A 26313-nucleotide genomic window follows, 5' to 3' on the forward strand; every position below is an offset into this window, starting at 1 on the left:
ATACCTTGTGCATTTCTTTTTGGCCTTTTTTGTCATTCACATAAGTGTGTGCACATGCACATGAAAATATACACATGCATACTGTTTTAAAAAAAAATAAAACTCAGATAATGATGTGTTTTCTACTCCATAACCTAACCTTTACACACAACATACTGTACACATGACAACAATGTCATCAAATTATCTTAAAAAGAAAAAAAAGACTTGATGGTTCTATATTTTATTCTATGGTTATATTATATTTAAGAATTGTTGCTTTTTGGGGCCCTGGGCGGCTCAGTCATTAAGCGTCTGCCTTCGGCTCGGGTCATGATCCCAGGGTCCTGGGATCGAGCCCCGCATTGGGCTCCCTGCTCCACAGGAAGCCTGCTTCTCCCTCTCCCACTCCCCCTGCTTGTGTTCCCTCTCTCGCTGTGTCTCTCTCTGTCAAATAAATAAATAAAATCTTTAAAAAAAAAAAAAATTCTTGCTTTTGACAACTGAATTTATATCTAAATTTATATATGAAATACATAAACCTTTTACTAACTTGACTTCTTCTATAATAATACATTATCAGCAATGTAAATTAAATTATTATGTTTTATATTCCTAAGGCCTTATCTTTTACTCATACTGGAGATTACATAATAGACTACTTCAACTTTCACTTCTTTCAGGCTCATCTCTGCATTCTCTAAGACGTCAGGTTGGGAGATAATCTTTTCTCAGTGCTCTAACTGTAACTTGGGCATATCCCTCCTACTGTATCAGTTACACTATTATACAAAATTTCCTTTTATGTTTCTTTCTCCATCCACCACTATGTAATAAGTTCCTAAGCAATCTGAAGGATGATCTTTTTTTTTTTAAAGATTTTATTTATTTATTTGACAGAGAGAGAGAGAGACAGCAAGAGAGGGAACACAAGTAGGGGGGAATGGGAGAGGGAGAAGCAGGCTCCCCACTGAGCGGGGAGCCCAATGCGGGGCTCAATCCCAGGACCCTGGGATCATGACCTGAGCCGAAGGCAGTCGCTTAACCGACTGAGCCACCCAGGCGCCCCTTGAAGGATGATCTTAACTCATACTTTTGTATCCTAGAACACAGATAATCTTTCAATAAAAATTTCCTGGGAGTTTACTGTATGTTAGTTACTAACACCTCAAGTGGCTCCTAATCAAGACTTGATCTTTAACTAAGCTTGTCATAAAGCAACAGGTACCTACACTTTTTACAAGTTTTTGGTGGGGCAACAGGCAAGGAAGGGAACAATACCTTATTTGGACCTTCCTTTTTAACCATGACAAGTTTTGCAGGTTGATGATGATGGCAGGATGGCACATTACTTTCTACATTTTTCAGTTTCTCTCCCTTTAATGATGTGTAAAATGATATGTCAACTTTTGAAAGAGCTTTGTGCAACCTCTGTGCCAACCCAAACAGCAATATATTTAGATGTTCTACAAAAAAAAAAAAAAGATAAGTACAGATGAAAACTAAATACAAAATAATTGTTTGTATCATGTGTATTGTTAGCTAAATTTAAAAAAAGCCTTTTAACAGAGTAATCTATAACCTAATGCTAATATCCACTTTTTTAAAGTTAAGTTTTGTCCTTGTACAACAAAAAGAACTATCAAAACTAATCATGCATCATGTTTAAAATTTCTTAACAAAACCATTTGTAACACTTCTAGTTTAAAAAAAATGAAAAATTATAACTTGAAAAAGGTAATACTGTCATTTCCCACTTATGAAACTCAATTTGACCTGCAATTAGAATATGTTACTGTTGAAAACCGGAGGAAACATGGAAAATAACAAATCTCAAGTAGAGAATTTAATATGAAAAGTCACAGTATATTATGCTTTCTCGCAGCTATACTACTTACACTAAGCAGCAATTAATCATAATAAAATAGAAAGACAACAGTCATACCTATGAGACAAGATGTAAAAATCTGCTTATAATGAGCAGGAGACTGAAAAACAGCTGGTATATGAATTTGCCTTTGGGGAAGACAAGCAGATTTTATTTTCTGCCCACTTGGGAAGCATAGCTCAGAGCCATTTATCTCCTGAAATGGAATAATTCAAGTTATTATAACAACTCCAGAAAAATACTGTTTACTACTGAGTAAATTACTTTCTATAGATATATTTAACACATTTTTCTTTTAATTTTCAGAATTCTTAAAAATCATTTGCTAATTTTAAATGAGACAGTAATATAGCAAGAATGGCTATGCATAGCACTTTTTTTTTTGAGGCATGTGCATTTTTTTATTATGTTAATCACCATACATTACATCATTAATTTTTGATGTAGTGTTCATGATTCATTGTTTGCATATAACACCCAGTGCTCCATTCAGTATGTGCCCTCTTTAATACCCATCACCAGGCTAACCCATACCCCCACCCCCCTCCCCTCTAGAACCCTCAGTTTGTTTCTCTGAGTCCATAGTCTCTCATGGTTCGTCTCCCCTTCCGATTTCCCCCCTTCATTTTTCCCTTCCTGCTATCTTCTTTTTTTTTTTTAACATATAATGTATTATTTGTTTCAGAGGTACAGGTCTGTGATTCAACAGTCTTTACACAATTCAAGTGCTGTGAATTGCATAGCACTTTTAATCATGTAAATAAAACTAAATGTTTTTTGTCTGTCCCTTAATAAGTTTTTAGTTTTTGCTAGGAAAAACTTAGCTGATAAGAACAAGATTATGGGGGCGCCTGGGTGGCTCAGTGGTTAAGGGTCTGCCTTCGGCTTAGGTCACAATCCCAGGGTCCTGGGATCAAGCCCCGCATCAGGCTCCCTGCTCTGCAGGAAGCCTGCTTCTCCCTCCCCCACTCCCCGCTGCTTGTGTTCCCTCTCTCGCTGTGTCTCTGTCAAATAAATAAAATCTTAAAAAAAAATACATATATATGTGTATATATATATGTATATATATATGAATAACATTATGTGCATTATGTGTTTCAATTTATGGTTACAACTACAATAATTGTGCACAACCAATGCATAATAAGATGTAACTTTACCTTAACAATGATCTGATTGGCAAAACTGAACTGATAGTGAAAAATGAGAACAATCACAGTAATAGTAGTAGTGGAAGTGGAAACAGTTGGAGCTATAATTTATTAAGTATTTATTATGTGCCAGACACTGCACCAGACACTTTCAAATATATAATTTCATTTAATGCTCACACTACTAGGAAAGATTTTAAGTCAAAGAAGATATGACTATACCTAGAGTTCTGGAAAACTCAAATAAGGGAAAGAAAAAAAAAAAAAAAAAAAAGCCATCCACTCCAAGAGTAAAATCATTGCTCCTATATGATTTTGGTAATTCTTCTGTTAAAATTCAGACAGTAACTATTGGAAAAAATGCACCAAGATACATTGGTACACTTCCTCACCTGTAAATTTCCTGTTACACTGTAGATGTAGCAGGCAGACTCTCTTAACATGTTTTGAAGTTTTTCAGTCTTGGAAGTCTGCTTTATACTCAAAGAGAGTGCTTTCTTTCTGGGAACCAAATCTTGACTGCTAAAATCCTGCTGCTGTTGATGGAGCATGCCTTTTAACATTTGCAAATGCATAGAGTCTAAAGAGCTTTTATTCACAGCATCATTCTGTTTTTCACCTGTGTCACTAAAATGTGTCCCAGATATAACCTCAGCAGAGAAGCCATCTGTTACTTTCTTATCGACTCTGTTTGAAGTAGTCAAATTGCACTGGGGTATGTTCTGATATTTCAGCCACTTGCTTTGAGTAGATACATTATTGAGAAGTAAAACGTCCCTTGGAGTTATTTCTCTAGATTCTTTACAGAAGGAAGTTTCACTTTGGTCCTCAAGCCCACAGCGAAAAGAAAGAACTCCTGAATCTTCACACAAATTGAGTATGTGGGGGGAACCAGAAGATTCTTGCCTGTCACAGTTGATCACGTATGAACAAGCATCTAAATCAGGTGACCTTTCAGCAGGTGGCAAGGTAATAAGTGGAACTCGGGTTCTACTTACTATTGGAAGCCTTTGAAAGTTCTTATTCTCCAGAGAACTGGATTTTTTGATAACTGGGGAGGAAAAAAAAAGAGCTGATTAAATAAAAAAAAGTATTACAGTCATCACCTAGGCTCTAAAAACCAGTAGCTATCTGTACAAAAAAGAAAAAGTACCAACTTGCCTTGAAAAAATAATAATAATTTTATTTCCTTTTCCATAATAAAAAAATTTTAATGATTTTAGTCTCAAAAAATAAAGATTTCAAAGCTTAAGAGACTCAAACTTTAAGGTTGATGAACTTGCAATCCTTCTCTTTTTCTTTTCCCCCTTAGCTAAGGATTCACCCCCGCCCCCACCAATCACTAGATTATATTTATATAGCACTTAAGTTTTCAAAGTCCTTTACAGGCAAGAAGGGATTTAGTATTCTTATTTTACGGATGAGACTACCAAGACCTAGAGGTAACATGACTACTGACTGGTAGAGTCAGGACAAATACTCAGAACTTGTTTGTGCTCAACCTTACATTCCTACTCCAGAGACTGAAGTTCATGGTTTATTTATCTGACCATGTGACTATAACTTCCTTTATATTTACTACACTCATGAATTAGTATGTTAACATTCAGGGTAAAGAAGGTATTTAGCCTTATTCTGATCTATTGGTATGTGATAAGAGTTCAGTTCTGGTAAACTCATGTTATGGCAGATCTTAGCTGAGTTTTAGAATTCCTTTTTTCAGGTGCGCCAGGGTGGCTCAGTCATTAAGTGTATGCCATCAGCTCAGATCATGATCCCAGGGTCCTGGGTTCGAGCCCCTCATCGGGCTCCCTGCTCTGTGGGAAGCCTGCTTCTCCCTCTCCCACTCCCCCTGCTTGTGTTCCCTCTCTCGCTGTGTCTCTCTGTCAAACAAATAAAAATCTTAAAAAATAAAAAAATAATTTCTTTTTTTAGCAGTGTTAGTAATAGATATATTCCTGAAAATATAAAAAGCAATAATAAATATTTGTTGAATAAATAAATGAATGAATACTACTACATGGAAAGTATATAAGCTTAAAGTTTTTATCTGACAATGCTATGGTTTCCTATTTTATGATAATGTACCTTCTTGACAGACTTATTATTTGTTGGAAATAAACTCTGGAGATCACTTGGGAAGGTAGTAGAGCAGTAGGTGAGCCAAAGATATTCTTCTATAATGTTAGATTATAATTCTAACAAGTCAATCAAGCAACACTGACAGAAAAGTTAAAACCTCATTAAAGAGTAAAAGACTGGCATAAAAACAGACATATATATCAATGAAAGAGAATAATAGAGTCCAGAAATCAGTCCACACTTATATGGTCAATTAATCTATAACAAAGGAGGCAAGAATATACAATGGGGAAAATCTCTTAAACAACTGGTGTTGGGAAAACCAGACAGCTACATGCAAAAGAATAAAACCGGACCACTTTCTTACACCATAAACAAAAATTAACCTGAAATGGATTAAAGACCTAAATGTGAAACCTAAAATCATAAAACTCCTAAAAAACAACATAGGCAGTAATTTCTTTGACATTTGCCATAGAAACATTTTTCTTTTTTCTTTTTTTTTTTTTTAAGATTTTATTTATTTATTTGACAGAGAGAGAGCCAGTGAGAGAGGGAACACAAGCAGGGGGGGGAGGGAGAGGTTGAAGCAGGCTCCCTGCACAGGGCTCGATCCCGGAACCCCGGGATCATGACCTGAGCCGAAGGCAGATGCTTAATGACTGAGCCACCCAGGCTCCCCTAGAAACATTTTTCTACACATGTCTTTTCTGATAAGAGAAACAAAAACAACATTAAAAACTATTGGGACTACACCAAAATAAAAAGCTTTTGGACAGCAAAAGAAACCATCAACAAAAGAAAAAGGCAATGTACAGATTGGAAGAAGGTATTTGCAAATGATATATCAGATAAGGGGTTAATATCCAAAATACATAAAGAACTACAACTCAACACCAAAAAACCACAAGTAACTCCATTAAAGTGGGCAAAGGATATGAAAAGACACTTTTCTTTTTTTTCTTTTAAATTTATCTATTTATCTTAGAGAGAGAGTGAGCACATGCGCAGGGGGAGAAGCAGAGGGAGAATGATAGAATCCTCAAGCAGACTCTCCGCTGAGCATGGAGACTGATGTAGCTTGACATCAGAACCCTAAGATCATGACCTGAGCTGAAATCAAGAGTCGGCCGCTTTACTGACTGAGCCATCCAGGCACCCCTGAATAGACATTTTCCAAAGACATACTTATGATCAACAGACACATGAAAAAATGTTCAACATCACTCATCATCAGGGAAATGCAAATTAAAACCACAATGAAATACCACTTTACACCTGTCAGAATGGCTAAAATAAAAAAAGACAAGAAATAACAAGTGTTGACAAGGATGTGGAGAAAAAGAACCCTATGCACTGTTGGTGAGAATGCAAGTTGGTGTAGCCACTATGGAAAACAGTATGGAGGTTCCTCAAAAAATTCAAAATAGAAGTACCATATGATACAGTAATTCCACTACTGGGTATTTACTGAAAGAAAAGGAAAACACTAATTTGAAAAGATATATACACCCCCATGTCTACGCAGCATTATTTTCAACAGCCAAGATATGGAATCAACCCAACTGTCCATCCTTAGATGAATGGATAAAGAAGATGCAGTACACACACACACACACACACACACACACACACACACACCATGGAATATTAGTCAATAAAAAGAATGAATCCTTGCCATTTGCAACAACATGGATGGACCCAGAGGGTATAATGCTAGGTGAAATAAATCAGAGTAAGACAAACACCATATGATTTCACCCATATGTGGAATTTAAGAAATAAAACAAAGAAAAAAGGAGATAAACAAAATAACAGACTCTTAAATACAGAGAACAAACTGGTGGTTGCCAGAGGGGAGATGGGTGGGGGGAGGAGTGAAATAGATAAAGGGAGTTAAGAGCACACTTATCTCAGTAAGCACTGAGAAATGTATAAAATTGTTGCATCATTGTATTATACACCTGAAACAGAATACTACATGTTAATTATACTTGAATAAAAAATTAAAAATAAATAATTTTAAAAATAAAGAGTGAAAGACTCACGGTCTAACTATGAAAATCATCTATTATTCCATTGTCACTTCACTTGTTAGGTACCAATCCTCCCACAATGACTCTTCCCTACCTTGTTTTCTCTACCAACCACACCCAGTAAACCTTTTCCAACCCAACTACTCATTCACATTACAAAGTTTTTCTTTTTTATATCATCCACCCATGACCAAAAAAATTACGTACAACTTCACCCCTTACCTAATATGGCTTTGGAATCAGGGGAAGATCCGTTGGTGAAATTACAAAAAAAGAAGAAAAATTAGTGGAAAGAATCCTACAGAATGTACTGTACTTACCAAGAAGCAGGAAATTACTCATAGGGAAGAGTCAAAATATATGAAAACATGGAGACCTGGAAATACAACTATGGAAGCAGCAGCTGAAGAGCTCCCTGATATTGCCAGGATCCCAGAGCAAACACAGGGGAAAGTAAGAGGTTAGACCACAGTCAACTAATGGTGTAAATGAAACATTCATAATGAACCGTTCCCCTGGGAGGGGAGTGGGCAATTGAGGGGCCTGGCTCTGGAGTCAGAGCTATGAGAAGAACTGTAATGACAGAAGAGACTTTCAGAGGTCCATGATGAGAAACTGACAGGCAAAATAAGAAGGAACCTGTGAATTAGAAGGAAATACTGTATTTGGAAGTAAGGACCATCTGAAATAGAAAAAGGATGTGGGAAAGCTTGAGGGGTATGACACTGAATCTGGTCCCAAGATTATTTTTAGTTTAGTAACAATTTCTCAAATAAAAAACTTCATTTTACACAGAGAGATATTAGAGGACTATGATAGTAACTAAGTTGAGGAAGTGAAGGTCACCAGGTAAAGTTCTTTCTTTCAGGGACTCCTCAGAGAATTCTAGCACAAAGTCTTCATCTCTTGAGTTCAAAGAAAAAGTAGAAACAGGGTTTAATGTAGAGTTCTTTTGTTCTGGTGATGTCACCTATTCAGAAAGAAAAAACAAAACTACTGACCAAAATGTTATTACATTTTTTCCCTATAGTTTGAATGAATTCTAATAATCTACATTATAAAAATAATGCTTTCAAGCACATTATGAAGAGCTATAGTAGGGCAAAGATTCTTCCCAAAAGGGCAGGATAGAATAAACTCACTAAAGTCAATAATAATAATAAAAAGTAAAATACAGAACATAAAAACTACTGGATTTATGGGGCTCAGTCAGTGGGTGGCTCAGTAGGTTAAGTGTCTTAACTTGGGCTCAGGTCATGATCCCAAGTCCTGAGATCGAGTCCCACATTGGGCTCCCTGCTCAGCAGGGAGCCTGCTTCTCCCTCTGCCCCTCCCCCTGCTTGTGCTCTCTCTCTCTCTCTCTCTCTCTGTCTGTCAAATAAATAAATAAAATCTTTTTAAAAAATAAGTAAAAAGGGGCTCCTGGGTGGCTCAGTCGTTGAGTGTCTGCCTTCAGCTCGGGTCATGATCCCAGGGTCCTGGGATCAAGGCCCGCGTCGGGTTCCCTGCTCAGCGGGAAGCCTGCTTCTCCCTCTCCCACTCCTCCTGCTTGTGTTCCCTCTCTTGCTGTGTCTTTCTGTCAAGTAAATAAATAAAATCTTTTAAAAAATAAATTAAATAAATAAATAAATAAATAATAAAAACTACTGGATTTATTTGAAATGGGTCAGATTCTGATTTAGATTGATCTGGGTTATGGAGATTTGGTTCTGAAGATGAATTTCCAGTCGAAGGGGCTTAAGATGAACTCAGACCTCATGTTTAGAGCTGTGAAAGTAAAACTTCCTGCAGACTCAAGGAATAAACAGCTTTCTCTTAATGTCTTCAGGTCTAGGGTTTATCTACAGTTGACCTAAATCTCAAAATATTGCTCCCAAATGGAGTGAACTTTTTTGATATATTCCAGACCTGAAGTCATATTATTATGTTATTCTCCTTATAACAGTATTTAATTTTCTTGCTGCTTCCAGAAATTAATCACCTTAAAAATCTAATATGATGATCACATTTAATATATATATATTTGTATAACAATAGAATAAAAGAATAAAAGTTTGGAAGAATGCATACCAAACTGTTAAGAATGGTTGGTTTCTAATGGAGGTGGAATTAGGGGAAAAGTGTTCTTGAAACTTTATATACTTCTGAATGATTTAAACTTGTTAGAATGTATCTGTTTATTTTTTTAGTAAATTACAATAAAGATAAAAATTTATATACAAGTTTTAAAACACTTTCTTGATTAGCCACTTGGTTCTAGGTGCTGTGCTAGGAAATAAGGATGTGAAGATGAATACTCATGATCCTCACACCCAAGGAGTTCAATTTAGTAGAAGAAACAAACTAATGAGAAATTACAGTCAATCATCACCATGGTAATAGTCTTACTATATTTACAAATTCTTACTGTGTGCCAGGGAGTATCCTAAGCACCTTATATTTTTAACTTATTTGATCCTTACCACAATCATAGGAGATTGGTACTCCCATTTTTCCTTATTCTACCACTTAGAGAACTGAGAAAGAGTAGTTAAACAATTAAACTTGTTTAAATTCACCCAGCTTATTAGCAGCAGAGTTGGCATTCAAACCTAGGCAGTCTCCATTGTATTACACCTTCAACAAAAGTAACAATAAGAGGCAGTACTTCCTGAGTATTACACACTGAGTATTACATCCACAGTGCATTCTCTACAAACTGGCCACAGAGTTCTTTCTAAACATAAGTTCAACTATTTCCTTCCTCTCATTAAAACTCTAATGGTTCCCAAACTCTCTCAAAGTACAAGAAGGTTCTGAAAATGTCCTGTGCAGCTGCCCTGTAAGATCAGGCCCTTTACTTCCTCTTTGATCTCACTTCCTACCACTCTCCATTCATTCATTCCAGGGCTACCTCCTTGCTGTTCTACAAATTGGCCAGCATTCCCCTGCCTCAAAACCTCTCTACTTACTATTCCTTGTGCCTGGAATGCTCTCCCTCCAGATATCTGCATGGCATGTGTGTGCTCTCCCTTCCTCTCTCTCCTTCTAGATCTTTACTCCAGTGTCATTTTATTAGAGGCCCTATTTTACCTATAAAATAGAACTCTATCCCCTTTACACAGCTTTATTGTTCTCCATAGCACTTAAAACCCTCTGAGGTACTATATACTTGCTTATTGTCTGTTTCCTTTCATTAGAACGCAAGTTCCAGGAAAGCAGATCTTTGCCTGGTTTATTCACAGGCCTATCTCTAGCACGTACAACAGTGTAACACACAATAGTTGCTCAAAAAATATTTGAGGAATGAGTGACTGATTGACTAAATATGCTAATCTTTTTAAGGAGTTTTCTGCATCTATAGTCACTACTTCTCACGTCTCATTTACTATTAAATATACTCTAAACTGGTTTCTACCCTCACTATTTCACTGAAACTGCTCTTACCAAAGTCACCGATGATCTCCAACTTGCCAAATGAACAGTTTCTTTCACTTTACAACAATAACTGACATAACTAGCCCTCTCCACCTCCCAATTCTTGAGAATGGGATATAACATTCTCCTTTCTCTACACACTCTTGAAATGAACCCCTCCATTCTCAGTACTTTAAACTTTGCTATGTGCAAATGACCACACAAACTTCTCTGAGCCAGACCCAGGTACCCAACTTCTAACTTCCTATCTCTACTTGACTGGCTCATGGGCATTCCTTGTCTGTGTCTGTATATTCACCAAACATGCTTCTCCCTGCTGTGGACTGAAATGTGTCCCCCACAAATTCATATGTTGAAGTTTTAACCCCCAATGTAACTGTATTGGGAGATAGGGCCTCTAAAAGATAACAAAGTGTAAATGATAAAGGAGGTCATCATAAGAGTGGGGCCCTGATATGACAGAATTGGTGTCCTTATAAAAAGAGAGCTTGCATTCACTTGCTCTCTTTCTCTCCACATGTACACACCCAGGAAAGGCCCTGTCAGGATATAATGAGAAGGTAACCATCATAAAGAGAGTCCTCATCAGAGACCAAATTAGCCAAAGCCTTGATCTTGGACTTCTAACCTCCAGAACTATGACAAAATAAATTTCTGTTGTTTACGAGACCCATCCCGTGGTATTTTGTTCTGGCAATCTCAGCTCCTCCATCTTACTCCACTCAGTGAAAACCACCGCAGTCTACACAACTGTTAAGTCAGACAGCCAGGAATCTTTCTTCTCCATTTTTCTTCACCCTACTATCTATATTCAATCCAGCAACATCCATGCTTCTAACTCCTTTCACTGCCACAATCCCTACCTGCAAGTCCTTATCATTCAAGGCTCCTCTTAACTGGTTTCCACCAGCAGTGCTCACTAAACCCATCTTCCATAGAGCAGCCAGCAAAACCTTTTAAAAAGGTGAATTAAGTCATGTGGCTTTCTGCTGAAAACACTTCATGGATTTCCCAGTGGAACATAGAGTACTATCAAAATTCTTAACCTCGACTGCAAGACTGTGTATCTGGTCCTGCTCACTTTTCCAATCTCTAAGTACCACTCTCCCTTTCACTCACTACAATCCCGTTACTTTGGTTTTCTTCCACTTTCTCAAGCTCACTCAACTTTTTCCAATCCCGCAGTATTTACACTTGCAGTTTCTTTGCAAGGTATGTTCTTCCCCTCACTGCTGCCATAGCTGGAGAAGCCTTCCTAATTACCCATAAAGTAGATTCCCCTATAATTTCAGAGTACTTTGACAGCTTTCCTACATAGCAATTATTTCAATTTATTTGTTTGCTTGTTCTCTTGATTAACATCTCTCTCCCTCCTTTAAACGTCTCAACCTCTTTCTCCTTGGCCTTTAAAGACAGGGATCAGGGGCACCTGGGTGGCTCAGTCAGTTGAGCATCCAACTCTTAATTTCGGCTCCAATCATGATCTCAGGGTCATGAGATCGAGTCCAGCTCAGCTCTACACTCAGCACGGAGTCTGCTTGACATTCCTCCCTCTCCCTCTGCTCCTCCCTCCACTCACTTGCTCTAAATAAATTAATAAGTAAAATCTTTAAAAAAAAAAAAAAGGGGAGATCATACCTGTTTTGTCCATTACTCTATACCCAAGTCTTACAAGTTCTGACATACACAGGGCATTCAATATTGTTGAATTGCTATTTATACATGAATTTTATATTTCCACAGTAAAATTTCATAGTCTATTTCACACATGTTCCACACATTTCCAATTAAGATTATACCTAGGCATTGTATATCATTTGTTACTACTGTCGGGATTCTTTTTCTGTTATATATTCTAACTGGTATAAGAAGGTATTTAACATTTCAAGTTTATCTTATCTTCAGCTACCTTACAAAATTCTTCTTAAACTTCTCATTTTTAATTGATTCTTCTATTTCTTCCTCTCTAATTATGTATGCCTCTCTTATCATGTCATATTAGAAAATTCACAACACCTTTGAGTAATAAGATAGCAGTCATCCACATTTTATTATTTATTCTAACAAATTACACTGCTGTTTTATCACTAAAATAATGTTGGTTGGTTATTGATAAATTTCTTGATCGTGTTAAAAAAAAAAAATCCAAAGATTTTTATCTTTTTAGTTTTTGCTGGACTCATTTCTTCTAAGATTACCAAGACTTGTTTTTAAAGACTTATTTGACAGAGAGAGAGAGCATGGATAAGCAGGGGGAGAGGTGGTAGGAGGGGAGAGAGAGAGAGAGAGAGAGAGAGAGAATCTCTAGCAGACTCCCTGCTGAGTGCGGAGCCTGACTCAGGCTCGATCCCAGGACCCTGAGATCATGACCTGAGCCAAAATCAAGAGGCAGCCACTTAACTGACTGAGCCACCCAGGCATCCCAAGATTACCAAGATTTTTTACTCTCAACCATTAAAGTTCTCCTTACATTATACCTTATTTGCTTCCCATGAAGTCTTCTCTGCTGATTTACAATTGTAATCCAAATAATGATATGAACATTCTGAATTTTTAGGAGAGAAATCTAAAATAACTGTGGAGAAGGAAAAAAGCATGGATTTTTACACAACAGTTTGTTCAATGTCAAATAACTTTTAATGTTATATTTTACTTAATTTACTTACAGTCATTTTCAATTGAGTCCTTATTACACTCAGCTCTCACTTGAAAATTATCTTCAATATTAAAGCTAATACCTCCTTTTGGAAAGTTTTCTTCATTTGGGAACTAGAAAACAGAGATCCATTTATCAGTTTATTTAGTAAAAAGAAAAAGTGTGTGTACACATCTGTATCTTTATCTACCTCCCTATATACACACACACATAGTCCATGGTATAACTTGAGACACAGAGGAACACAAGCAATATGTTATGAAGCCAATTCTATTCAGGAAAGCAGAGTACATTACGTATCATCAATTCTTATGATTCACATTTCTTATATCTTAACATCATTGAAATAAGGAATGAACCCTAACAGTGATAACATTGTTACATCTCTAGAGCACAGGCAACAGTCTTAACATAGCTGGCATTGCTGCGCAAGTGAAACCATGTGCAAGTTAGTCATACTGTTCATATAATAATCACTTAAGTATGAGTTTGCATTAACATCACACATTATGTAATTTTGCTGTTTAAATGTCTTCAAAAGGATAACATTATCATTTGCCATTGAACAAAAAAGTATTGTGTTCACAGAAGGGCAAGGAAGCAAAGCAGTGTGATATATCATAAAAAATCTACACCCAAATAAATCCAAGGCTTCTTACAACAAATATAACATCAAAAATCTAAGTGAAAGTGAAAAAGCTCTAGAGCTCTGTTTCACAACATTGTAAATATACTTCGCATGACTTAACTGTACACATAAAAATAGGTAAGATTATAAATTTTATGATTTTTTTTTACCACAATAAAAAAGTTTTCTTTGTTTTTGTTTTTTTAAGTAGGCTCCACACCAAGCGCAGAGCCCAACATGAGGCTCAAATGCACAACCCTGAGATCAAGACCTGAGCTGAGACCAAGCATCAGATGCTTAACCAACTGAGCCACCCAGGGGCCCCACCACAATAAGGAAGTTTTTAATAAAAAATCGAAGTGATAAAGCATTGCATAATGTTAACTGCTCTTCTTCTTTAGTGTTATATAATGGTGCTTCTTTTAATCGGATAGTACCTGGGAATTTGATGAAATACAGAATATATTCTAAGCGTCAGAGACTACTATTGAAATCTGCCACACTTATACCAAAAAGCTCTCCTCTCTGTAGGTAAGCCTGGTCATTTTGCCTTAAAATATATTTTATAAACTCATGATATAAAACATGACCATAGTGATGTATGCAATAATAATTAGAAATAAAACAAATGGACACAAATTTTTTTTCAATAGGAGTACTTCTCTAATCTATTCTCTTCAAAAAACCACAGGAAATAGGGGTGCCTGTGTGGCTCACTTGGTTGAACGTCCATCCAACTCTTGGTTTCAGCTTGGGTCAGGATCTCAGGGTTGTGGAACCAAGCCCCGTGACGGGCTGGGTGCTCACCACAGAGTCCACTTGGGATTCTCTCCCTTTCCTTCTCTCCCCCTGTCTGACCCCACCACTACATGCACAGGCTCTCTCTCTCTCATAAATAAAATCTTTTAAAAAAACACACAGGAAATAAGACATAGAAACATCTTTTATCTTTGATGAAACTAAGAAACAATGGTAACGCTTAATTACAATACAATATTAAGAGGATGGGGAAGAATATAGACTTGGTTAAGATGGAAGAAAGTTAAACCAAAGTACCTACTACAGGGGGCCTAATAAGAAGTAAACTGATTTACCCTTATAGCCATGGAAAACACTTAGAAACCATGGCATTCTCAGGGGATCCTCAGCAGAAAAAGTAGGCTATAGTAGGCTGAAAACATTTGATAAAAGTTCTAGAAAGAAAAACCAAGAAAATAGTGGGGAAGAAATTACCAAAAAAAAAAAAATTTTTTTGAGAAAGAATTTTTTAGGGGCACCTGGGTGGCACAATTGCTTAAGTGTCTGACTCTTGGTATTGGCTCAGGTCGTGATCTCAGGGTTGTGAGACTGAGCCACCCTGTTGGGTTCCTTGCTCAGCGCACAGTTTGCTTGAGATTTTCTCTCCCTCTCCCTGCTCCTCCCGCTTGTGCACTCACTCTCTCTAAAATAAATAAATAAATCTTTAAAAAAAAATAAAAAATTTTTGTAAGACTGGTGGACTTATATGTGCAGGATGAAAAGATTCACTGAATGTCCAGTATACAATTTGAGATATAGGGAACCAATCTAGGACATGGGCAAAGGTCATTCTTAAAATGTCAACTATACACGGGGCACCTGGGTGGCTCAGATGGTTAAGCGTCTGCCTTCGGCTCAGGTCATGATCTCGGGGTCCTGGGACCGAGTCCCTCATCGGGCTCCTTGCTCAGCGGGGAGCCTGCTTCTACCTCTGCCTGCCACTCCCCCTGCTTGTGCTCTCCCTCTCTCTCTGGCAAATAAATAAATTAAATCTTAAAAAAAAAAAAAGATGTCAACTATACAGTGCAGATTGGAACAGATGGATGGAGGACCTAGGAAAGAGGTCCTAAGGAAAAAAAAATGGAGTTAACAAAGATTATCTAATAAGTTTGTGTGGATTCCTATATTGAAAAGTACTTTATAAGCTTTTGGAGCATGTGAAAAATCTTTAGCCTAATATTCAAAGAACACTAAGCAAAGTTTAAAAAATGAGACAATTAGAAACAAGAAAATAAAACCAAAATTATAAAAGAAATAAAATGTAACCATAGTATATTAATTGGCTCAGCTGTGAAAAATATTAAAACACTGGGGCACCTGGGTGGCTCAGTCGTTGAGCATCTGCCTTTGGCTCAGGTCATGATCCCAGGGTCCTGGGATCGAGCCCCGCATCGAGCTCCCTGCTCACTGGGAAGCCTGCTTCTCCCTCTCCCATTCCCCCTGCTTGTGTTACTGCTCTCGCTGTCTTTCTCTCTGTCAAATAAATAAAAATCTTTATTAAAAAAATATTAAGGGGCGCCTAGGTGGCTCAGTCGTTAAGTGTCTGCCTTCGGCTCAGGTCATGATCCCAGAGTCCTGGGATTGAGCCCCGCATCAGGCTCCCCACTCGGCGGGAAGCCTGCTTCTCCCTTTCCCCCTCCCCCTGCTTGTGTTCCCTCTCTCACTGTGTCTCTGTCAAATAAATAAATGAAATCTTTAAAAAAAAGTAAAACATTTATAATAATAAAAATGTTGAATACCGCTTTATCTAAAAATTATGACATAGCTGTAATAGGAATCTAAGAGAATATAAAGCAGGAACTCAGAAATAACTTATTTTAATTAATGTAGCCACTATAATCATTAGATCTTACTAAAGATAGTGTAAAACCATGATAATAGTTAATAAAAGCAACAAAATTTATTAATAAGAAGCACAAAATGAAAACTTAAGGATTTTGGCTCCAGAAACCATGAAAGAAAGCCCTGACAGATCTGATTACCTAAACATTAAAACTGTATTTCTGCAAAAAATCTGAGTCAAAACATTAATACATTAGGAAAAATGACAAATGGTTAATTTTCTCAATATAAAAAGAACTCCTACAAATCAAATATATGAACAAAGACCCTGTAATGCCAAAACTGTAAAACATTACTGAGAAAATTTTAAGATCAAAAGATCAAAATAGAAAGATATTTTATTACAATATTGAAACGTATCAATAAAATATTCTAAAAATGTTAATTTTCTCCAAGATTTATATATACAATGAGGGGCGCCTGGCTGGCTCAGTCGGTAGAGCATGTGACTCTTGATCTCACAGTTGTGACTTCAAGCCCCACGCTGGGTGTAGAGATTACTTAAAAATAAGATCTTAAAAAAAAAAAAGATATATACACAATGAAATTCCAGTCAAATTCCTAGCATGGTTATATACATGGTGGAAATTGTTAAGCTTATTCTAAATGTATACGGAAACACAAAAAGCTAAAAAGAACAAGGTGAAAAGATTTAGAGATAAATGAAAACATTCTTTATAAGACATGAAGACTTTTAAAACTACAGACCAATGAATCAGAATAGAAACCAAAACTAGACTCAAAATACATGAATACCTGATTTATGGCAAAGGGGGCAAGGCAAAGGAATGGAGAGAAGACAGCCTTTTCAATAAAGAGTGCTTGGTCAAATGGATGTCCAAATGGGAAAAATATGAAACTTTATCTATACCTCAACACATAAAAATCAATTACTGGTTAATTGTACATCAAGGTGTGAAAGGCAAAATAATAAAGCTTCTACAAGATAATATGAGAGAATATCTTCATGATCTCCAGGTAGAGAAAGATTTCTTAAACAAGACAAAAAAAGTACTGATCATAAAGGACACAATAGATAAACTGTTATTATGTTAAAAATTATAAACTTCTATTCATCAAAAAGCATCATTAAGAGTGAAAGACAGACAAATGTAGGGATCCGAAGGGGTACATGCACCCCAATGTTTATAGCAGAATGTCCACAATAGCCAAACTGTGGAAAGAGCCAAGATATCCATTGACAGATGAATGGATAAAGAAGATGTGGTATACCTCACACCAGTCAGAATGGCTAAAATTAACAAGTCAGGAAACGACAGATGTTGGCGGGGATGCGGAGAAAGGGGAACCCTCCTACACTGTTGGTGGGAATGCAAACTGGTGCAGCCACTCTGGAAAACTGTATGGAGGTTCCTCAAAAAGTTGAAAATAGAGCTACCATATGATCCAGCAATTGCACTACTGGGTATTTACCCCAAAGATACAAAAGTAGGGATCCGAAGGGGTACGTGCACCCCAATGTTTATAGCAGCAATGTCCACAATAGCCAAACTGTGGAAAGAGCCAAGATGTCCATCGACAGATGAATGGATAAAGAAGAGGTGGTATATATATACAATGGAATATTATGCAGCCATCAAAAGGAATGAGATCTTGCCATTTGCAACGACGTGGATGGAACTGGAGGGTATTATGTTGAGTGAAATAAGTCAAAAAGAGAAAGACATGTATCATATGATCTCACTGATATGAGGAATTCTTAATCACAGGAAACAAACTGAGTGTTTTTGGAGTGGGGGGTGGGGTGGGAGGGATGGGGGGACTGGGTGATAGACACTGGGGAGGGTATGTGCTCTGGTAAGCGCTGTGAATTGTGCAAGACTGTTGAATCTCAGATCTGTACCTCTGAAACAAATAATGCAATATATGTTAAGAAAAAAAAAAAAAAAGAAGAAGAAGAAGGTAGCGGGAGGGGAAGAATGAAGTGGGGGAAATCGGAGGGGTAGACGAACCATGAGAGACGATGGACTCTGAAAAACAAACAGGGTTCTAGAGGGGAGGGGGGTGGGAGGATGGGTTAGCCTGGTGGTGGGTATTGAGGAGGGCACATTCTGCATGGAGCACTGGGTGTTGTGCACAAACAATGAATCATGGAACACTTCATCTAAAACTAATGTTGTAATGTATGGGGATTAACATAAGAATAAAAAAAAATGGTAAAAAAAAAAAAGATGTGGTATATATATACAATGGAATATTATGCAGCCATCAAAAGGAATGAAATCTTGCCTTTTGCAACAATGTGGATAGAACTGGAGAGTGTTATGCTGAGCAAAATAAGTCAATCAGAGAAAGACATATATCATATGACCTCACTGATATGAGGAATTCTTAATCTCAGGAAACAAACTGAGGGTTGCTGGAGTGGTGGGGGTGGGAGGGATGGGGCGGCTGGGTGATAGACATTGGGGAGGGTATGTGCTATGGTGAGCGCTGTGAATTGTGCAAGACTGTTGAATCACAGATCTGTACCTCTGAAAGAAATAATACGTTATATGTTAAAAAAAAAAAAAAAGAAGAAGATAGCAGGAGGGAAAGAATGAAGGGGGGGGAAATGGGAGGGGGAGATGAACCATGAGAGATGATGGACTGTGAAAAACAAACTGAGGGTTTCTAGAGGGGAGGGGGTGAGAGGATGGGTTAGCCTGGTGATGGGTATTAAAGAGGGCACGTTCTGCATGGAGCACTGGGTGTTATACGCAAATAATGAATTATGGAACACTACATCAAAACCTAATGATGTAATGTATGGTGATTAACATAACAGTAATTTAAAAAAAACGTTGAAAATAAAAAAAAAGTGAAAGAGAGTCAGGGAAAATATCTGCAAAGTATATAACTGACAATGAGTATATATCCATTATAAGAATTCCAAAAATTAATTAGAAAGATAAACACATCAATGAAAAACTAAGAAGGGGTGGGCGCCTGGGTGGTTCAGCTGGTTAAGTGTCCAACTCTTGATTTTGGCTCAGGTCATGATCTTGGGGTCCTGAAATCGAGCCCCGTCTTGGGCTCCTCCAAGCTAACAAGGGAGTCTGCTTTTCTCCCTCTACCCCTCCCCTATATGCGCACGTGTGTGCGTGCATTCTCTCTCAAATAAATAAATAAATATTTTTTTTAAAAACTGAGGAAGAAACCTGAGCAAATACTTCATCCCCAAAGAGAATACAGAGAAGGCCAATAAGCATACAAAAAGGTCCTAGCCTCATTATTAGGCAGGAAAATGCAAACTAAAACCACAATGAAATACCACTACATATCTACCAGAATAGCTAAAATTCAAATCAAAAACTTTCAGCACCAAGCGTTGATGAAGATATAGAGTAATGGGAACTCATATATACTTCTGACAGAAATGTTAACTATAATAACCATTTTTGGAAAGCAGTTTGGCATTATATACTAAAAGTAAAGATACACATACCTGGTGACTCAATAATCCCACTCCAATGTAGTATAACTGACAGAAACATGTCATGTGTGTACATATTCAGGACAGCACATGAACATTCATATCAGCATTATCGGTAATAGGCCCCAAATGCAAACGACTGAAAAATGGATAATTGGAGCGTATTCATACAGTGGAATAGTACACCAGCAATGAAAATGAATAAACTACAGACACAGGCAACTACATGGATGAATTTCAAAACTGCAGTGTTGAACAAAAAGAACCAGACACAAAAAATACATTGTATATTACTCTATTTACATCAAGTTTTAAAAGCAAAACTAGGGCACATGAGTGGCCCACTCAGTTAAGAGTCTGCCTTCAGCTCAAGTCATGATCTCGGGGACCTGGGAGGGAGCCACGCATCAGGCTCCCTGTTCAGTGGGGAGTCTTCTTCTCCCTCTCCCCCTGCTCATGCTCTCTCTTTCTCACTTGCTCACTCTCTCTCTCTCAAATAAATAAAATCTTAATAAAAGCAAAACTAATATATGGTATTATAAGTCAAGATAGTGGTTATCTTTGGAGGGAATAGAAAGGGATAGTGGCTGAAAGGGGGCCAGGGGACTTCTGGGATGCTGCTAAGGTTCTATTTCTTAAGAGTGGAGGTTACATGAGTGTGTTCACTTTGTGGTAATTACTGAGCTGTGTACTTATGGTCTGTGCACTTATTTTGTATGTGCATTATGCTTTAATAAAAAAGAAAAAAATTGGGGTGCCTGAACCGGTGGCTCAGTCGGTTAAGCGTCTGCCTTCGGCTCAGGTCATGATCCCATGGTCCTGGGATCGAGTCCCACGTTGGGCTCCCTGCCCAGCAGGGAGCCTGCTTCTCCCTCTCCTCCCTGCTCATGCTCTCTCTCACTATCTCTGTCTCTCTCTCAAATAAATAAATAAAATCTTTAGGAAAAAAAAAAGAAAGAAAAAAATGTGCATCTCTTTAACAGACACTGTTTCGAATATATGCATATCATTCTCTTATGACCTCTATTTGGTAACAATTGAGAGGTGCTTGGTGTCATACTTAGAGAAGTGGGGATAGGGATAACTTATATTTGTTCAAGGATTTAAATATAATCTCTTCATAAAATTTAGTATTGACATAAAGAAAATGATTTGGCAAGGTGCAACTATAAAAAATATTTTTACCTGCAAGAAATCAATCTGCATACAAGCGCTAGTCAATTTTGGCGTCAATAAACAAGTGTCTGTCGTGCGGTTTTCATATTCAATACTATCTGGAAACTGACCGCATTCTAGCTGTGAGCTGTGTCCTCTGACCATCACAGCACTAGTAGCTGATCCTTTCACTTGAAACTCAACAGGCTACAAGTAAATTATTAAAAATGAGTATTGCAATAAATACATATTGATATATAGTCACAATGTATATATACACAGGAAATAAATAACAATTTAGCTTTCTATTAACTACTTAATGTAAATAATTATAAGTGACAAATGCTGAAAACCAGAAAAACTAATTATCCTAACACATGCTAATTATAAAACATAAATCGGTTATTGATTTAATTGAATTCAAGTTCAACATTAATAAATATGAATTTTTTATTAGGAGCATAAGAAGTATAGTTATAATGGACTAATTAAACCAGAAAGATATAGTTGTTCCTTTCTCTATGCTTCCCCGTACATTATACAACTTTCCATTATAGACTTATCACATTATACTACAATGAAGTTTCTTTTCATATATACCCTAACTGTACTGTAAGCTCCTTGAGGGAAGAGACCTGTTTGTTTCATCAGGGTATCACGTGCATTTAACACCATGCTTGGCATATGGGAGGCAGTCAATAAACATATGATAATAGGAAGTAAGGGAAGAAATACAGGAAGGATTTTCCTTTGTTCAGGCATTTTGTAAACTATCAGGCTTCACAGAAGAGGGATGGTGGGTTCTCTCCCAGAAGATCTGATCCTATTGCTCTGAGAACAAAGGCCTGAGAATGTGATGCCAATACAGACATGTACTTCAGAGAGGTACTGTGATCTCCTCACAGACCTGATCAGCTTTCAGGCTTCAAAAGGCTTTCTCTGCTGCCCCCTTGAGGGTTCTAGGATTTTTATTCCTCACAGGGTGACAAAGCCTACCCAGAAAGTGGAAAATTAAGATTGCTAATAGAGCCAAAGGAATGTAAAGAATGAATTTATTTCTAACTGATAAATTAACAACAAAATTATGATAGTAAATAATCTGAATATTCTCTTATTTTAGGATGAAGATTCTATATCACACATTTGAAAGGAAAATTAAACCTAAAATGTCCCTTATACTTTTGCTGAAAATATCTAAATTTTAAAACATACACATTTCAATTAAAAAAGTCTCAACGGTTAGACTCTATATTTCTGATTTGTTTGATAGGGAATACACATTTTCTACAAGCAAATAGATGCCCCGTTTTCTATGCTTCCATGTAGATCTCTTCTAAAGATCTGTTGAGTTTTAGGAATAGAATCATTATTTGTAAAACCCAACTATTTATATGCTATTTTCCCTCCAAACTTTTGATATGGAGTAGATGGCACTACTTAGAGCTTGGGTTATATATACTTCTACAGAAGTAGGACTGGTAGAGGAGACTATAATATGTTCAAGGCTATAAAGATCTTCATTTTGTTCTCGGCAGAACATTCATTATTTATACGTTATTTATCTTCCTGTCCAACCTCTAGGGTATGCATCATATATATGCATGATGCATTATTAGCTCACTAGTAAAGAGAAAGGGCTCAAGATCAAACAAGGGGTAGCAGTCATTAGTTTTTCTTGTTCCTAAAACCAGGTTAATTCATTATGCTCATTGACCTTCTGACCATGAAAACTCTGAGAGTGGTATAAAAAACAGCAGGAAAAGACAGTGGATTAGAAAATCAAAGTTGTTCACAAATTTTACCGTAGGGTCACAGGTTTTTCTCTCTAATTGTGTAGTGATAACATCTAGAAAAGCAGTCTCTTCATCTCCCAAGGAAAAGAACTAGAATAAAATACCAATAAGCATGTTAGCTAGAAGAGTTCTGTAGGCAGCTCATGAGTATGATGGGAAAATACTCCCAAAACTTAAAGTATGCCATTTGAAAATCTTACTCCTGTATATACATACATATAATTAGCTACATCTAGCAAAGGAGTTCTCCAGCAGATAAGGTACTATGCTAATTAATTTTATTTTTAATTTTATTTTTTAAAGATTTTATTTATTTATTTGACAGAGAGAGGCATAGCGAGAGAGGGAACACAAGCAGGGGGAGTGGGACAGGGAGAAGTAGGCTTCCAGCCGAGCAGGGAGCCCGATGTGCGGCTCAACTCCAGGACCCTGAGATCATGACCTGAGCAGAAGGCAGACGCCTAAGGACTGAGCCACCCAGGCGCCCCATATGCTAATTAATTTTAAATTCAGCAATAAAAAATTCTAATTCTAAAAATTTTTTTAATTTCTTTATTTTGAGAGAGAGAGAGGGAGGAAACACATGCACACACAGAAGGAAAGGGCAGGGGAAGAGAGAGTATCTTATTTTTTTTAAGATTTTATTTTTTAAAGACAAAGTGCAAGAGTGCACATGAGTGGGGGGAGGGGAAGAGGGAGAAAGACAAGCAGACTCCCCGCTGAGCAGGCAGCCTGCCCCCGGGGCCTGAGATCGTAACCTGAGCCTAAGGCAGATGCTTAACCCACTGAGTCACCCAGGTACCCCAGGAGAGAGAGAGAATCCTGGGCAGAGTCCCCACTAAGCATGGAGCTGGACTTAGGGCTCAATCTCACAACCCTGAGATCATGACCAGAGCTGAAATTAAGAGTCAGATGTTTAACCAACTAAGCCACCCATGCGACACTAATTCTAAAAATTTTAGTTAAATATTTTAACACTAGAAAAAATTGTTGCATACCTAATAATCTCCATCTAATCTAATATTTAATATTAATGCAGATTATTTAATTCAAAAATTAGTATGAAACCAAAGGAGGAAAAATTGTAAACAGTGTTAACAGTTTATTTAAAGAATGAATCAGAGTACCTGGCTGGCTCAGTCAGTAGAGCATGTGACCCTTTTTTTTTTTTTTTAAGATTTATTTATTTTAGAGAGAGAACAAATGCCAAGGGGAGGGGCAGAGGGAGAAAGAGAGAAAGAATCCTCAAGCAGACTCCCCATTGAGCACTGAGCCTAACACAGGGTTTGATCACGACCTAAACCAAAATCCAGAGTTTGCCGCTTAACTGGCTGTCACCCAGGCGCCCGAGTAGAGCATGTGACTCTTAATCTCGGGATCATGAGTTCAAGCCCCATGTTGAGCATGGAGCTTACATTAAAAATAAAAATAAAATAAACCATTTTCTAGCAACCATAAAAACACAAGCTACAGACAACAGCAACTAGTCATGTTTAGTTAATCAAGTAACCATATCAAATAATCATAATTTCTACTATGAATTAGATAGACTTTGAAAAGGAATTTAAACAAGAAAACAATTTTTATGTTTAAAAAATATATAGAAAAAAATTTCCTCAATAGACAGAAGAGGTAAAGTAGCATATTTCTTCAAATAATGATAACCTTCCATTAATAACACAATACATTAGCACATCTGCCAACTACTCTTGAAAACATTCAACTCAAATTTTAGAATTAGGGGCGCCTGGGTGGCTCAGTTGTTAAGCGTCTGCCTTCAGCTCAGGTCATGATCCCAGGGTCCTGGGATCAAGCCCTGCATTGGGCTCCCTGCTCCGTGGGAAGCCTGTTTCTCCTTCTCCCACTCCCCATTTGTGTTCCCTCTCTCACTGTGTCTCTCTCTCTGTCAAACAAATAAATAAAATCTTTAAAAAAAAAAAATTTTAGAATTAGAATTTTCTAATACAGTGAGTTTAAAAACCAATTAGCACAGCACCTTCTCTTCTGCTTTGTTATGTATAGCTAATTGTAGAAATAAAACTAGCAGAAATAAAAAAACAGTGCCATTAAGTATATCCTCAAAGAGCACCCTAACTTTAAATTTTGGAAGTTTTTCTATCATTAATGTACATGAAGAGGTTGTTTCAGAAAGTTTTAATATGAAAGGTATTACAAAAATGCAAATATTCTCCTATATTAATGCTAAAAAGATTTAAATAAATTTTTTTTACAAAAGATAAGACCTTTTTAATTCCTGTGAGATTACAACAGATTTTTAAAATATATACATTTATTTTAAATGGCAACTCATAGGCGCACCGGGGTGGCTCAGTCAGTTAAGTGTCTGCCTTCGGCTCAGGTCATTTTCCCAGGGTCCTGGGATCGAGCCCAGCATTGGGCTCCCTGCTCAGTGGGGAGTCTGCTTCTCCCTCTCCCTCTGCTGCTTCCCCTGCTCATGCTCTCACTCTCTCAAATAAATAAATAAAATCTTAAAAAAATAAAAATAAATGGCAACTCATTCTGGAGAATGATAGTGTTTATTTCCAGTTTATACTTTATGATAACTGTCCATGAAAGAGTTTAAATCATATTTTTTCAAGTGAAAAAAAGAATTAAGAATGTGATCATTTGTAAGCTAAATAATGCAGTTGCTAATTATGATTTTATACATTTGATCTTATTATATAAGGATGAAAAATGATTGAGCCACCACTATGTGAATTTTACTTGTTTTGTTTTGTTCTTTTTTGGCAACAGAGTTGCAGGTACAGCTATAATAGTCAATGTCAATTCTTGGATTAAGTGATGATTGTAAGTTTACAACCTTATTTGTGATAAAAGATTTGTCATTTAACCAAATCCTATTGACCACACAGGCCATTTATACAAGACAGTAGGCTCACCTAAATAAGTATAAAGGGGTAACTAATTACAAATGATATTGAAACTGACAATATAAAATATAAAACTATATGCCATACCTATATATACAACTACAATTTCTGGCTACTTTATATTTTAAAAATTAACTCACCTGCAAAGACTGAAGTGGTTCACTTGCTTCAACTTCTTTTTCTGTTATAATCTTAGGAACAGAATATTAATATAAGAATAACTAAAAGATACTAGTAAGTTATAAATAAAATATAAATTTCTATTAGACATAAATAAAAGAACACTATCACTAATAATCAAAAGAGCAAAAACTAAATGTTAATTAAACACTATTCTGACTTAGCAGGAATTGGAATTTTTTTTTTTTTTTTTAAGATTCATTGGGGCACCTGGGTGGCTCAAATGGTTAAGCTTCTGCCTTTGGCTCGGGTCATGATCCCAGGGTCCTGGGATGGAGCCCCGCGTTGGGCTCCTAGCTCAGCTGGGAGTCTGCTTCTCCCTCTCCCTCTGCTGTTCCCCCTGCTTATGCTCTCTCTCTCTGTCTCTCTCTCTGTCTC

The 26313-nt window shown here is 37.0% G+C and overlaps 1 protein-coding gene across 9 annotated transcripts in view; it reads right to left on the minus strand.

Moving 5' to 3' along the window:
- Positions 1 to 26313, minus strand: part of ZGRF1 (zinc finger GRF-type containing 1) — a 104597-nt gene that overhangs the window by 46126 nt on the left and 32158 nt on the right. For 8 of the 9 annotated variants that reach the window (XR_010409497.1, XM_064584971.1, XM_064584976.1 and 5 more), the window contains exons 8-16: positions 25896 to 25946; positions 22871 to 22951; positions 21099 to 21275; positions 13220 to 13322; positions 13031 to 13128; positions 7983 to 8106; positions 3411 to 4069; positions 1925 to 2063; positions 1261 to 1445 (exon numbers count right to left, since the gene is read on the minus strand). Coding sequence is in view for 8 of the 9 variants with exons in the window: in XM_064584971.1 (XP_064441041.1) it covers positions 1261 to 1445; positions 1925 to 2063; positions 3411 to 4069; positions 7983 to 8106; positions 13031 to 13128; positions 13220 to 13322; positions 21099 to 21275; positions 22871 to 22951; positions 25896 to 25946 (1617 nt within the window). In the remaining variant the exon portion in view is untranslated. The remainder of the gene's footprint in view (positions 1 to 1260; positions 1446 to 1924; positions 2064 to 3410; positions 4070 to 7982; positions 8107 to 13030; positions 13129 to 13219; positions 13323 to 21098; positions 21276 to 22870; positions 22952 to 25895; positions 25947 to 26313) is intronic. The other variant, XM_064584975.1, reaches the window with a different exon arrangement.

Source organism: Mirounga angustirostris, unplaced genomic scaffold (assembly GCF_029215605.1).
Source record: "Mirounga angustirostris isolate CCGP_5_RB_7025 unplaced genomic scaffold, mMirAng1.0.hap1 SCAF_2, whole genome shotgun sequence".
Classification (NCBI taxonomy): Eukaryota; Metazoa; Chordata; class Mammalia; order Carnivora; family Phocidae; genus Mirounga; species Mirounga angustirostris.